Source organism: Haliotis rufescens, unplaced genomic scaffold, assembly GCF_023055435.1.
Source record: "Haliotis rufescens isolate VD_foot unplaced genomic scaffold, xgHalRufe1.0.p SCAF_7, whole genome shotgun sequence".
Lineage (NCBI taxonomy): Eukaryota > Metazoa > Mollusca > Gastropoda > Lepetellida > Haliotidae > Haliotis > Haliotis rufescens.
In genome coordinates this window covers 58,317,897-58,329,212 of record NW_025964361.1, presented here as the reverse complement: position 1 = coordinate 58,329,212, position 11,316 = coordinate 58,317,897, and the positions used below count along the sequence as shown (strand labels likewise).

Genomic DNA, 11,316 nt, shown 5'->3' with positions numbered 1-11,316 from the left:
TACGTATGATATCTGTTATATCAGCTGGTTTACTGCCAACACTCAATGACAAGGCATCTTTAGTTTAGTTTTCAAATTTTGAATCTAGAACTTTGTCAAAATATTTTGCAAAGCATTTTCTGAAATGGAAATCATCTGTTTCAAACAAATGTCACAAAGCTCTATAAAACTGCTTTCTGATAGGCTAATGTTGACTTCTTGCTGGTCATTTCATTGGCCAGTCAAAGTTTATGAAAGGTTGTTCTTAGATTGTTAAGTCGCAATTGAAAATACTATAGCAGAAAAACTCAAAGAATTCAGTTTATTTCTAACACTGGTTTGAATATTTGTTCCACAGTAGATCATTGATGTGTTTCAGAAAAGTTTTTGCCAGGACATTTTTGTTATCAGAGTTTGAAATTACATTCAACGGGATCAGGTGGTCAGACACGCTGACTTGGTTGATGCATGTCATCGTATCCCAATTGCATGGATCGATGCTCATGATGTCAATCACTGTATTGTCTGGTCCAGACTCGATTATTTACAGACCGCTGTTATATAGCTTGGATATTGCTGAGTGTGGCGTTAAACAACAAACAAAGAAACATTCATGTGTGTCTTACAACATGTCCTGAGCCAGCTCCAGTTTTGTTACAAACATCACGTCTCCAGCATGAAGATCTCTCATGGGGGTCACAAATACCGTCCATATGGTCATTAGGTGCAGCCAATCCCAATTGACTTGTGTTGTGAAGATTCACCAAGGTTGTGAGATATATCGGGAACTGAAACATGACGATACTATAGACGATTATCTTCCCGAGGCAAGAGTGTCCACTAGCCTTTTTATCAAAGTCATGTTTTTCCACCCTTGCCACATCAAGCCCACTTTCCTGTGCTAGATATGATTGGACTATCACACATATCTAGTCCTTGTTGATCTAATATATATGATTTCAACCTATCGGGATTTGGGGTTTTGCAAACTTGGCTATTGAACGGTTTCCACTGTAAAACTGTTGGTTACTTTAGAAATTGAACCGAGCCTGTGTCCAGGCTAATTGGTGATTGATAGCAAGAGCCCATGATGTGATCAATCCTCATTAGTCGACGCTTACAACAAGCATATGGTGCAGGCACCATTGTCTCATCCTGAAGTGCAAAGAACCGAAGAAAAAAAAAACTTTCCAGGGGTAATTGTAACAAACTACCTCTATGGTTATAGACAACTCATCGAACTTTTTTCTTGAAGTTTTTGTCTCATTTGAATTATTTTACTGTTAACAGCTGTTGAATTTATGATTTTTTGCATCAAAATGTTGATAGAAGTTGATGAAATCCAATGAAGGACTCTTGTTGTGCGGAACAGTCATTTAGTAAAGATCAATGTTAATGGTGTGTTTAACCAAAGATGATGTATACTATAAGTTGCTGTTATGTGTGATATTGTACTTATTTTATGATGACATATTATATATATATATTTTATTTACAAATTTTCATGTTAATTATGCTAAAATTCAGGTCCATGTACCAAAAATGGTATCATGAAATAAAGAGGAAAACAAAAATGATAGCATCTGGTCTTTCCTGTTGTGTTCAGACTCTGTGTTCAGACTCAACGATATTTTAGTATTTGTGATTAAATGATCTGTCTTGTTTTTAAAAAAATCTTTAGTTTAAAAAAACCCTTTTCCCGTGAGGTCGAGTGATAACCAAATATGGGATAATAGTCTCGATCCAAATGTTACAACGCGTACACTTGAGCAGACTCATGAATATAACTCATGAATATTTATTAGACCGTTCACTACGTTAACAGACCGTTATTATAACAGAAACAAACGTATGTTTTCCATGTAAATCTAACATGATATTATTTGTTATTAATTGTCCGGTGAATTAAACAATTTAAATTGAAACAATTCATAATTCATCATATTATGAATACTTAAACTTGTAATGTGTGTGAAAAGTCGTACTCAAATACGCTATTTGAAGGGGGCGTGGCCTAAATGCAAATGTCCGATTGGGATTTTAAATTTTCCGGACCCCTGGTTCAGAGTGAGTGAGTTGGTTGTTGTTGGACTCTTCACACTGCTCAGCACTCAGTACCACATTGTGATACAGGACCTGTGAAGATGGGTCTTAAGCAACCCATGCTTGCTGTCAAAGGTGACTATGCTTATAGTAAGAGGCCACTAACAGGATCTGGTGGTCAGGTTCGTTGATTTGGTTGATGCATGTCATCATATCACAATTGCGTTGATCAATGCTCATGATGTCAATCACTGGATTGTCTGGTCCAGACTCATTAATTTACAGGCTGCCGTCATATAGCTGGAATATTGCTGAGTGCAGTGTTAAAAAAACTGTGATACAGCTCGAATATTGATGCCATTCACTCAATCCCACAACTGGCGAATCCTGACATGGCTCAGCATAGCCAATTCTTACAAGACAGAACATCAAGTGATGTCTAGTCAACCTAGTGATAGGACAATCTTGACATTTGCCCAGATTTTTGTGGACGCACACACTCTCGGGACCCTAGCACTTTCAGCATGCCTCTGTGTGGTGTAGAAGTATTGTGTGATATAAATGGTTGAAATATTAGTATTGTTTTAGGTCCCCAGCGACCTAGTGGGTGGCTGAAAAGTTCTGGACCTTATTAGATGGAGCTACCTGCTGGTTACTCATTATGTTTCAGCATTCCCTCCACAGACCACACATTCTCAGAAAACTTCCCCTGGTGTAAAACGTCCTCCAAAGCAGAAATGACTTAGTCATTTGCCTAATGGTTGCCAGACAGCAGCTAGTTGTGGGATTGAGTGAATGTCATCAATATTTCAGCTGTATCACAGTTTGTTTGCTGTTTGAAGCCACACTCGGCAATATTCCAGCTATATGACGGCGGCCTGAAAAACAATCAAGTCTGGACTAGACAATCCGGGGGTTGACATCATGAGAATCGATCCATTGGGACACGATGACATGCATCAACCAAGTCAGTGAGCGTTAAACAACACACAAACTAAACAGCAGATTATCCTAATATTGGCCATTGATGGTCTGACCTTTCCAGACTGACAGACAACCCAAGCCGTCACCTTGGCACCTGATAGAAGGGACTTTGTTTCTGAGGAGATATTATATGTTTCTTCTGTTTTGACTGTTGTTTAGTCTCTGGCTGATAGTGGTGAACCCAAGACTCATGGTTACAAACCGATCAAGAAAAGTACCTTGATCTGCTTCAATAAGAAACAAGATACAGTGATTACAGGAAACAATATAAGACATGTTCTTTACAGTTTTCATTCCGACAAAACTGGTGAAGAGAAAAAAATATAACAACTGAAATAATAAAATGTACATGGGAAGCTAAAACATATTTACAGTAGAATAGTTACAAAGATATTACAGGGGAGAATCATTTATCTTAATTACATGTAGACCATTTGCATATTGGACCTGACCAGTTCAGGAGAAAGCTGCAGAAATCTATATGATTAAAGTGGCCTCATAAAATATATATTACCGTATTCAACGTAATAAGCGCCCTGCTCTAATAAGCGCCCACGGCGATATTTGCTAATATATTGGCTAGTGAACAATCCCAATTAGCACCCCTTCCGATTGATCAATGTACACAAGACTTATTTATTCGTGAAAAATACGCACTCGTGTCTTATATGCACCCTTAATCATGGGCAATTAAATTCTGGAAAATACATATGTCGTGTATAATATGCACAGACTTTTCTTTTGTATCATTTTCAGGCTGTCAGCATAAACCACGAAATTTACGATCTTTCAACACTTTTTTTTCTCACCAAAATTATATTCTAATAAGAGCCCCCTAATTTTAATTTTGATAGCGCCCTGGGCGCTTATTACGTCGCATACGGTAATCTTGAATCATGTGCAGCCTGTGACCATAGCAAGTATTGTACTTAATACATGCAAACTGTTAAAGGTGTACTTTACACCCTTCGTTGATGGGGTCTGCACTTTTAGCCTCCACTCGTATGTAAGAGGCGACTAAATGGCTATGGTGGTAAGGCTTGGTTGATTCTCGTGATGTCAGTCACTGGATTATCTGATCCAGACAGCGTGAAACTAAGGTCCAAAACTGCCGTCGTTTTTGCCAGCGTGTACGAATACGATCTGCGACTGCGATTTTAAGCATCAAGTGTTATTATGTTAAAGTCACTGAACAGCGTCAATGTGATTGCGATTTGTGATGGTTTGCGATTTGCTCTGGGTTGTGATTTTATCAAACAAGAGGGCTTGTAAATCGCATCATATATCGCAGCAGTCAATCAAAATATACAAAAAAATGGTTTTCAAGACATGTGATTACAGTCATGTAACTTGAATAGTCCTTGCATTTTTTAAAGCAAATGTAAGGTGCAAAAATGGCAAACTTTATATAAACGCATACGCGTGTTGTTTTTTTCAATCGCAGACATGTATCGCGGAATAAAATAGTTCCTCAAAACCAGTGGTGACATGGGTTTATGTATGCTCAACATGCTCAACAGGGACAACTTTTGTAGTTTCTGTAAACAAATGTACTCAAATAATATCCTCATTAGATGAGAAAGGTCTGTTAAGAACTACCTCAGTAAGTCAGTCACAATAACAGCGCGTCCTAATATATTTACATCAAGTCCAAGACGTCAAAATGGCCGACGATAAATGTGACGGGCGAGATTTCCGAAGTTTTTAATGAACCAGTGGCTATTACAAGTGTTAGTCATCACTGGTTAATTGGACGATCACTGAAAGGTGATTGTTGAGATACTAGTATGTCAAATAGATACTAAGGAACATTCATATATTGCTGTAGACATCACTTTAAATAATCAGACAAGGTTCGAGTCGATACTACGATAGTTTAAATGTGCTTTTTTTTGTTTTGTTCTCTAAGATGGGTTGTAGCGAGGATGTCCTTGAACGGACATGACTTATCCCAATGTATGCTAAAACGCTAAGTTCTGATGAGAAACAACGCTTCTGTATTTATTCGTGCTTGGGAATTCCAAGGGGATCCCCTAAGAATGTGGAAGTAGTCCGTCAGTGTTGACGTCATTTCAAGAACACGGTCTCGTGAAAAACGTATGAACGTCAAATTGTGTCGTTCATACACTTATGCAGTCAAAGTGACCGACCTCTCGTCCAATGGAAAAGCCGTATATCGTGTAAACTTCAAATTAAAAAATATTCAGTGTTAACCAACATTAATGGCAGTGAGATTAGTGATATCATTTGATTGTGACGTCATAGTAACAATGACGTCACAATGGTCTGCAAAACATTGTGATGTAATTTCATTGCAGATACAATCGATATCTCCCGTGGATGCCAGTTTGGGATGATTAAAATCTGACATATATATATATGTCATCTTTGTCGTTACACTAGTACCTAACACTCACGCACTCACATATTAGCTTACGCTTACAAATATTGTGCACAACATTGTAATGGGAAAACTACATGATTTGTTAACATTTTCTCACAAACTTTATGTGTAATAGATAAAACAGCAACTCGTGATTATTAATATTAATTGAAATAAGGTTTACACTTATCATATGTCCTAAACGTTTGGTTGACAATACTTTTATTTTATCTTTTCCGACTATTTTTGAAAAGTGATGATTGTACAACATGTCCAAAGCCTCATATGAAAGCACAGGGATCTAAATATCCCCTACACCGACATCTTCATCGTCCGGTTTATACGTACTTCCGGTTATGGAGTCATGGCAATATGACAACAAACTGTCGTGATCAGGAATAGCAGACATGTAGTTTGTGACTCTGTCCCGCAAAGCTCAGCATACAGATTACAATGAAATACAGCTGATGTAAGATACTGACAGCGGATTGTTGTGTCAGTGGTAAGTAATAGGTTTCTGGGTCGCTGGTAGCTAGGCCTCTACTTGTACTCGACAAGAAACTCAACATCTAGTCCGAGTTATATAAGTTTGTTGTGGTATTTAAATTGCCTCACAACGAGGCCAAGGACGTCTACGTTTTGTTTACATATGACGCAAACCATTGCTTATTTGATGAATAAAAACGTAGATCCAACTATATATTTTACATTTATCATTCAACCTTCAGTATATTTTTTATGAATAGTAATATTTTCTATGAAAGTAAGACGAGAGTTAAAATGGAGTTGTTTGTTTTGCTGTCATTTGGCTGAGCATGTTCCTAGCAAAATATTACCAAAATAGTTTTACCCTACTATGCAGCATGTTCCCGAGGCAAGGGAGTTAACTGACTTTAAAAGTCTAGTTTCCACCCTTTTATTGTGAAAGCAAACATTCCAGCATAAGCCTTAGCCCAGTCTGATTGTGTCCACAGGAACACAGGAACAGCAATGGGGGTGGCATCCTCGTCCTTACAGTCCCTGCTTGTCAACCAGAGAGGCAGTGAGAAGTGTTACCCATGTGTGCCCTTCAGACCCTGTCCCCCTGGCGTCCACACTCTCACAGAACAAGGCCTGATGGTGTCCTTCAAGGCTCTACCTCCAGTTCTAGGTAGGTACAAACACACCACTATTTGTATGCAGCATGTAGTGTGGTCCGGGCCCCGTTCCTCAAAGTGATCTAAGCGCTACGACTGTCGGGAGTCTTTGTTTAAGTATGGGAGTTACGATCGTCTTAGCGCTAAGATAGCCTGATGGAACGGGACCCAGGTGTTGATGCTGGTGCAGATGGAAAACACCACCATGTCAGTGACAACTTGGGTTTAAATGATCCATAAATTAATATTCTTACCAAATCATCATTAATAAGATCAATATTTATATAGTATCAACTGTTCAGATAGTTCATTAATACATGAAACTTTATATAAATAACTTCTTTTATTCTTAAAAACTCCATAAAAAGTGTCATATATTCACGTTCTTCCAACTTCTAAAGCCTAGCAAAGACTTCAACAATTTCATTGATGATTAATTATTTGCAATATGAAACCAAGGAGAGTCATTTCTGAATTATTTGAAAGATCATTTTAGAAATTTTATGTTTTCTTATTGCATAATAATTCCATTATGTACAACAAAAACATGTTTGATTTCTTGTAGCCTGCATATTTGTTTCCCGACAATCCATAAACCAAACAAATAAAAACAAGTTGACTTCTCTCAATGTTGTCTACAATTCAGCAAGAGGCACCGAGACCGCTGATACCATCTGGTGGACCAGTGCCCAGTTCCTGCCCTACAGCGACCGCCACCTGGCCGTCACCACCACCCCCTACACATTCCGCGTCAACCGCCCCTGGCTGGTCGCCACGAAGATGCCGGCAGGAAAGATTTTCTTGTACGACATAGGCAGAAAACCCTTAGGTTTGTATGATGTCTTCATTGATTTTCATCAGGTGTTAAAACCTTATACCTAGCTATGCTAGATACCGTATTCAATGTAATAAGCACCCGGGGCGCTCTCAAAATTGGAAATATGGGAAATCTTATTAGAATATTATTTTGCGGTAAAAAACAGTTGAACGATAAAATTTGTTGTTTAGGCTGACAGCATGAAATGTTTATATACAACAGATATATTTTTCCAGAATTTAATTGCCCTTAATTAAGGGTGCATATAACACACGAGTGCGAATAAGTCTTGTGTACATTGATCATTTGGAAGGGTTGCTAATTGGGATTGTTCACTAGCCTATATATTAGCAAATATCGCCGTTGGCGTTATTATTACGTCGAATACGGTAACCATAATTTCTGTTCTGCTCCCTATAACTGATTTTGATGTTGACTTGTCACTACATGGAACTGCAGGCTGTTCCATAGTGCTTTGCTGATAGATTCCCGATTCGGAACATACCGCATGATGAACCCTGCCATAAATGAAACGTAATCCCACGAAAACTGCACACGATTCACTTCCTATTACATTTGTCTTCAAGTATGTGTACTTATATTTTCAATCATACAATATTCTCCGTACTTATCAGGGTTGGAATTATCGAGAGCATACAGATTTGTGGCTGCCATCGCTTTTTGCCCTTGGTAGATACAAATATCTTTACCGTCCCTATAAGTAAATATATTGTTCCATAATCTAAAATATAAGTACTTGTATTTGAAGGCAAGTATCTTAGGAAGTGAGTCATGTTCCATTGGTTGTTAGATCACAATTCATGCACTTTTCTGAAACATAAAGTATGAAAAAAATTTGGATCGAGGATCTATTTGGAAAACACTGTGGGCGACAGAGAGCTCTGTTTAGCGATAAACTGATGTCAAAATTATTTACGGGGAGCTGCACAGATTTACGGTTACCGCTGCTACCTCATGCCCACATACAATATTTACAAGTCAGTTAAAACAATTCTTCACTGTTATTTGATTGTTAACCAGTGATCTGTGCATTCAGTATAATCATAAAATCCTTTCATTTTGTGGAGATTGAGTGATATATGTGCCCTATTCCCAACATTATTGTTAATCCAAATGATTGTTTGATTTTGCTCCATTCAGTAAAATGTTTACATTCAAGTTTAGATTTTAACCTGACCTTAGATTATTTGAATGTTTCAGGCTGTGTACACTTCAAGGGAATATCCAGCACTACACAGCCAACAATTCAACCTCACCCACTCGGAGAGTATATTGCATACATTCCAAGCTCTGCAGGGGTCAAGGTCATTGGTTTCAACAATGAACATGTATATGAACAACCTGCATCTTTTGTTGGAGGGAGCTGTAAATATTTTGCCATTGCACCTAATGGGATTAATCTTGCAACTATTTTCCGAGGTCAAAACTTTTATTTCATCCAATTAAATCTTTTCAACAATTTCGGAGTAAGCCGACCAGAAGACCTGAAGTGCCACCTGCTTTGCCCGGGCTTTGTTGGCGACCGACTTTTCAATGACAAGGTGGAGTGTAGATGGTCCGCAGACAGCCGATTCCTCGCTGTGGGTTCATATTGTTCTGGTTCAGGAAAACTGTTTGTTCTGGATAAGAACAGTCTAAAGAACATCTGTACTGTGTATCCCGATCTACTGGAACATTCGATCAGTTCCGCATCCAGCTTTGAATTTGATCCTCGACCCAATTACTGGAGGCTTGCTGTGGCAACTACCAATGAATGTATCCATATTGTTGATGTAAATAAGTGTGAAATTTTACAAACGATTAATGAAGGTAGTGCTCGAATGCCAATAAACTGTATTCAGTACAATAATCAAGGGACAATGCTTGCAGTTGGGTACGAGACTGTCGAGATCAAGATCTTTGATCCGGATACAGAGGAACTGCTGCATGTGATCGATGTAAAGGATGGGGATGAGAAGCTACAAGCTAATGTGCCGTGTCACACAAGCCTGGCGATCATGAGGTTGAGTTTTAACTGGAGCGGGACTCTGTTGGCGTCGAGCGTCTGTGACGGCATGGTTCGCGTGTGGACTGTGCCAGGCATGTTCAGTCTACAGCGGTTCTGCAAACTTCAGATTCTCAGTTTGGTGCCAGTCAGGAAAGTTAAAACACTGAAACTACCCGAAAAAATCAAACACTTTTTGTTGTCACCCTAAAATATCTGCTTGTTTCTTCACCACTTACCAGTGTTTGTGACAGATATGATGTGGATGTAAGGTCTGTTAACCCTTAAGGCCAAGTATGTGTCAAAATACATAACTGTGATCATTGCGAGGTTACAGTTACCTGCTCTTCGAGGTTCAACCTCATCATCCTTTATTATCATCATTCAAGTATCTAGTGCAATGTTGGGCATTGCCAGCACCTGACCACAGAGACAAAAGCTTTTGTAGTACTGTCAGGAACTTTATTCAAACGGTTTATGTTCTACCAATCGTGCAAGTTTTTCAGAGTCCATTGGAGGATGAAAATCAAATAGGACACAACCACATTTTTTGTTTTTCAAATTGTCTTTGTAAGGATTTCAGAGGAAAAAAATTGAAAATGAAACATGTCAGAGTCAATTTTACGTATTTCTAAATTAATAAATATAAACATATATGTGAGGTTTGACTGACTGGTACGTCAGTTTGTCAGCTAATGTATTGCTATGGTTATGAAACCTGACTTCATAAAATAGGTCATCATGTACTTGGATTTGATCTGTCACAAAACCGTGATTTCACCATATTTTCGTGTATTTAAAGGGCAAGTAAAGTCAACATAAAATACTTTGCAGACTTTAATACTTTAGGGCATAGTTCATTACAAACGCTTGACCAAAAATACATTTGAAAAATCGAAATAGCGTAAAACAGACAATAAAAAAAACGACAGGATAAATCGTCCCCCTAACAAAAAATTCATCCATTGCAGGGACCCTGCAGGGTTAAAACGGGTTCCTGGTTTTTGAGGCGCTGTGCAATTTCAAAGATCATGACGATCAGGCTGACGCACAGTCTGCCTGCTTCTGCCTCGGGTTTTGTGATACACAACATCTTTTGTCTGCTCATCCATTTGATTACCGTGTCCTCAACTTATGCCACCTTAGTAACAACACTAAAGATGCCTTATGTTGTTTACACCAAGGATTAATTCCTGACAGGCATTTGTTGTGTGGGATAGCTGGTGTTTAATTACCCAAACAGGCAAGCATTATTCACAATGTCAAGATCAAGGGTCATTTAACACATTCAACAATGTATGTAATGTTGTTATTTTGTGAGGATTAACAGAAATAGCAGGAACAGTATATCTATATTGGCTAAGAATCACAAGATAGACAAACGCACCCAACATATCAGCCAATAGAAACAGCTGCGACATTTGCTTACGGCCACGCCCCTAAATAGGTTCTTTTTTTGGAAACTGATTACGGAGCGTGTGATTTCAGCACTTTCACTTGGACATTTAAATACTTTCTACAAATATCATGAATTTCTCTCTCTGGGAAATGACTTAATGTACCTAGGAACACTGATATTCAAACTAAATCTCCATCATTTCTTTCACTTTACTTGCCCTTCAAGTCATAAATACATGAAGATGTCCATCAAAAATCAAAACAGGAACTGACCATTTTGCCTTTATATACATCTGTGACAAGTACAGAAAACTATGTATTCTGACATCTATTTGGTGCAAAACCGAGGGTTAATCCATAATTGTTTCCTTTATTGACAGGCTAGATTACAGACAATCTGAGGGATTAATGTCAGCCATGGGACTCTGTCTAATCTGACATGTTCCAATGGTGCTGAGCTGTGTCGTATTACACACAGTCTACTGTAGTTAAAACATCTCAAATATCACTTCTTTGCCGACACTGGTTATTTGCATGCAGCTATTTCCTGTATTACAACTCACTAACAAGG

The 11,316-nt window shown here is 38.4% G+C and overlaps 1 protein-coding gene across 1 annotated transcript; it reads left to right on the top strand.

Moving 5' to 3' along the window:
• The first annotated feature begins 5,696 nt into the window (after positions 1-5,696).
• LOC124147565 lies at positions 5,697-11,316 on the top strand. Its single transcript, XM_046518206.2, has 4 exons — positions 5,697-5,891; positions 6,364-6,539; positions 7,172-7,354; positions 8,564-11,316. The coding sequence occupies exons 2-4, from the start codon at positions 6,380-6,382 to the stop codon at positions 9,556-9,558; spliced, it is 1,338 nt and encodes a 445-aa protein (XP_046374162.2). The 5' UTR covers positions 5,697-5,891; positions 6,364-6,379; the 3' UTR covers positions 9,559-11,316.

Excerpts from the sequence above, each read along its gene's own strand:
- LOC124147565 (XM_046518206.2), top strand. The coding sequence starts at position 6,380 with ATGGGGGTGGCATCCTCGTCCTTACAGTCCCTGCTTGTCAACCAGAGA. Across the intron at positions 6,540-7,171 it reads GGCTCTACCTCCAGTTCTAG|CAAGAGGCACCGAGACCGCT; the intron begins GTAGGTACAAAC and ends TCTACAATTCAG. Across the intron at positions 7,355-8,563 it reads CATAGGCAGAAAACCCTTAG|GCTGTGTACACTTCAAGGGA; the intron begins GTTTGTATGATG and ends TGAATGTTTCAG.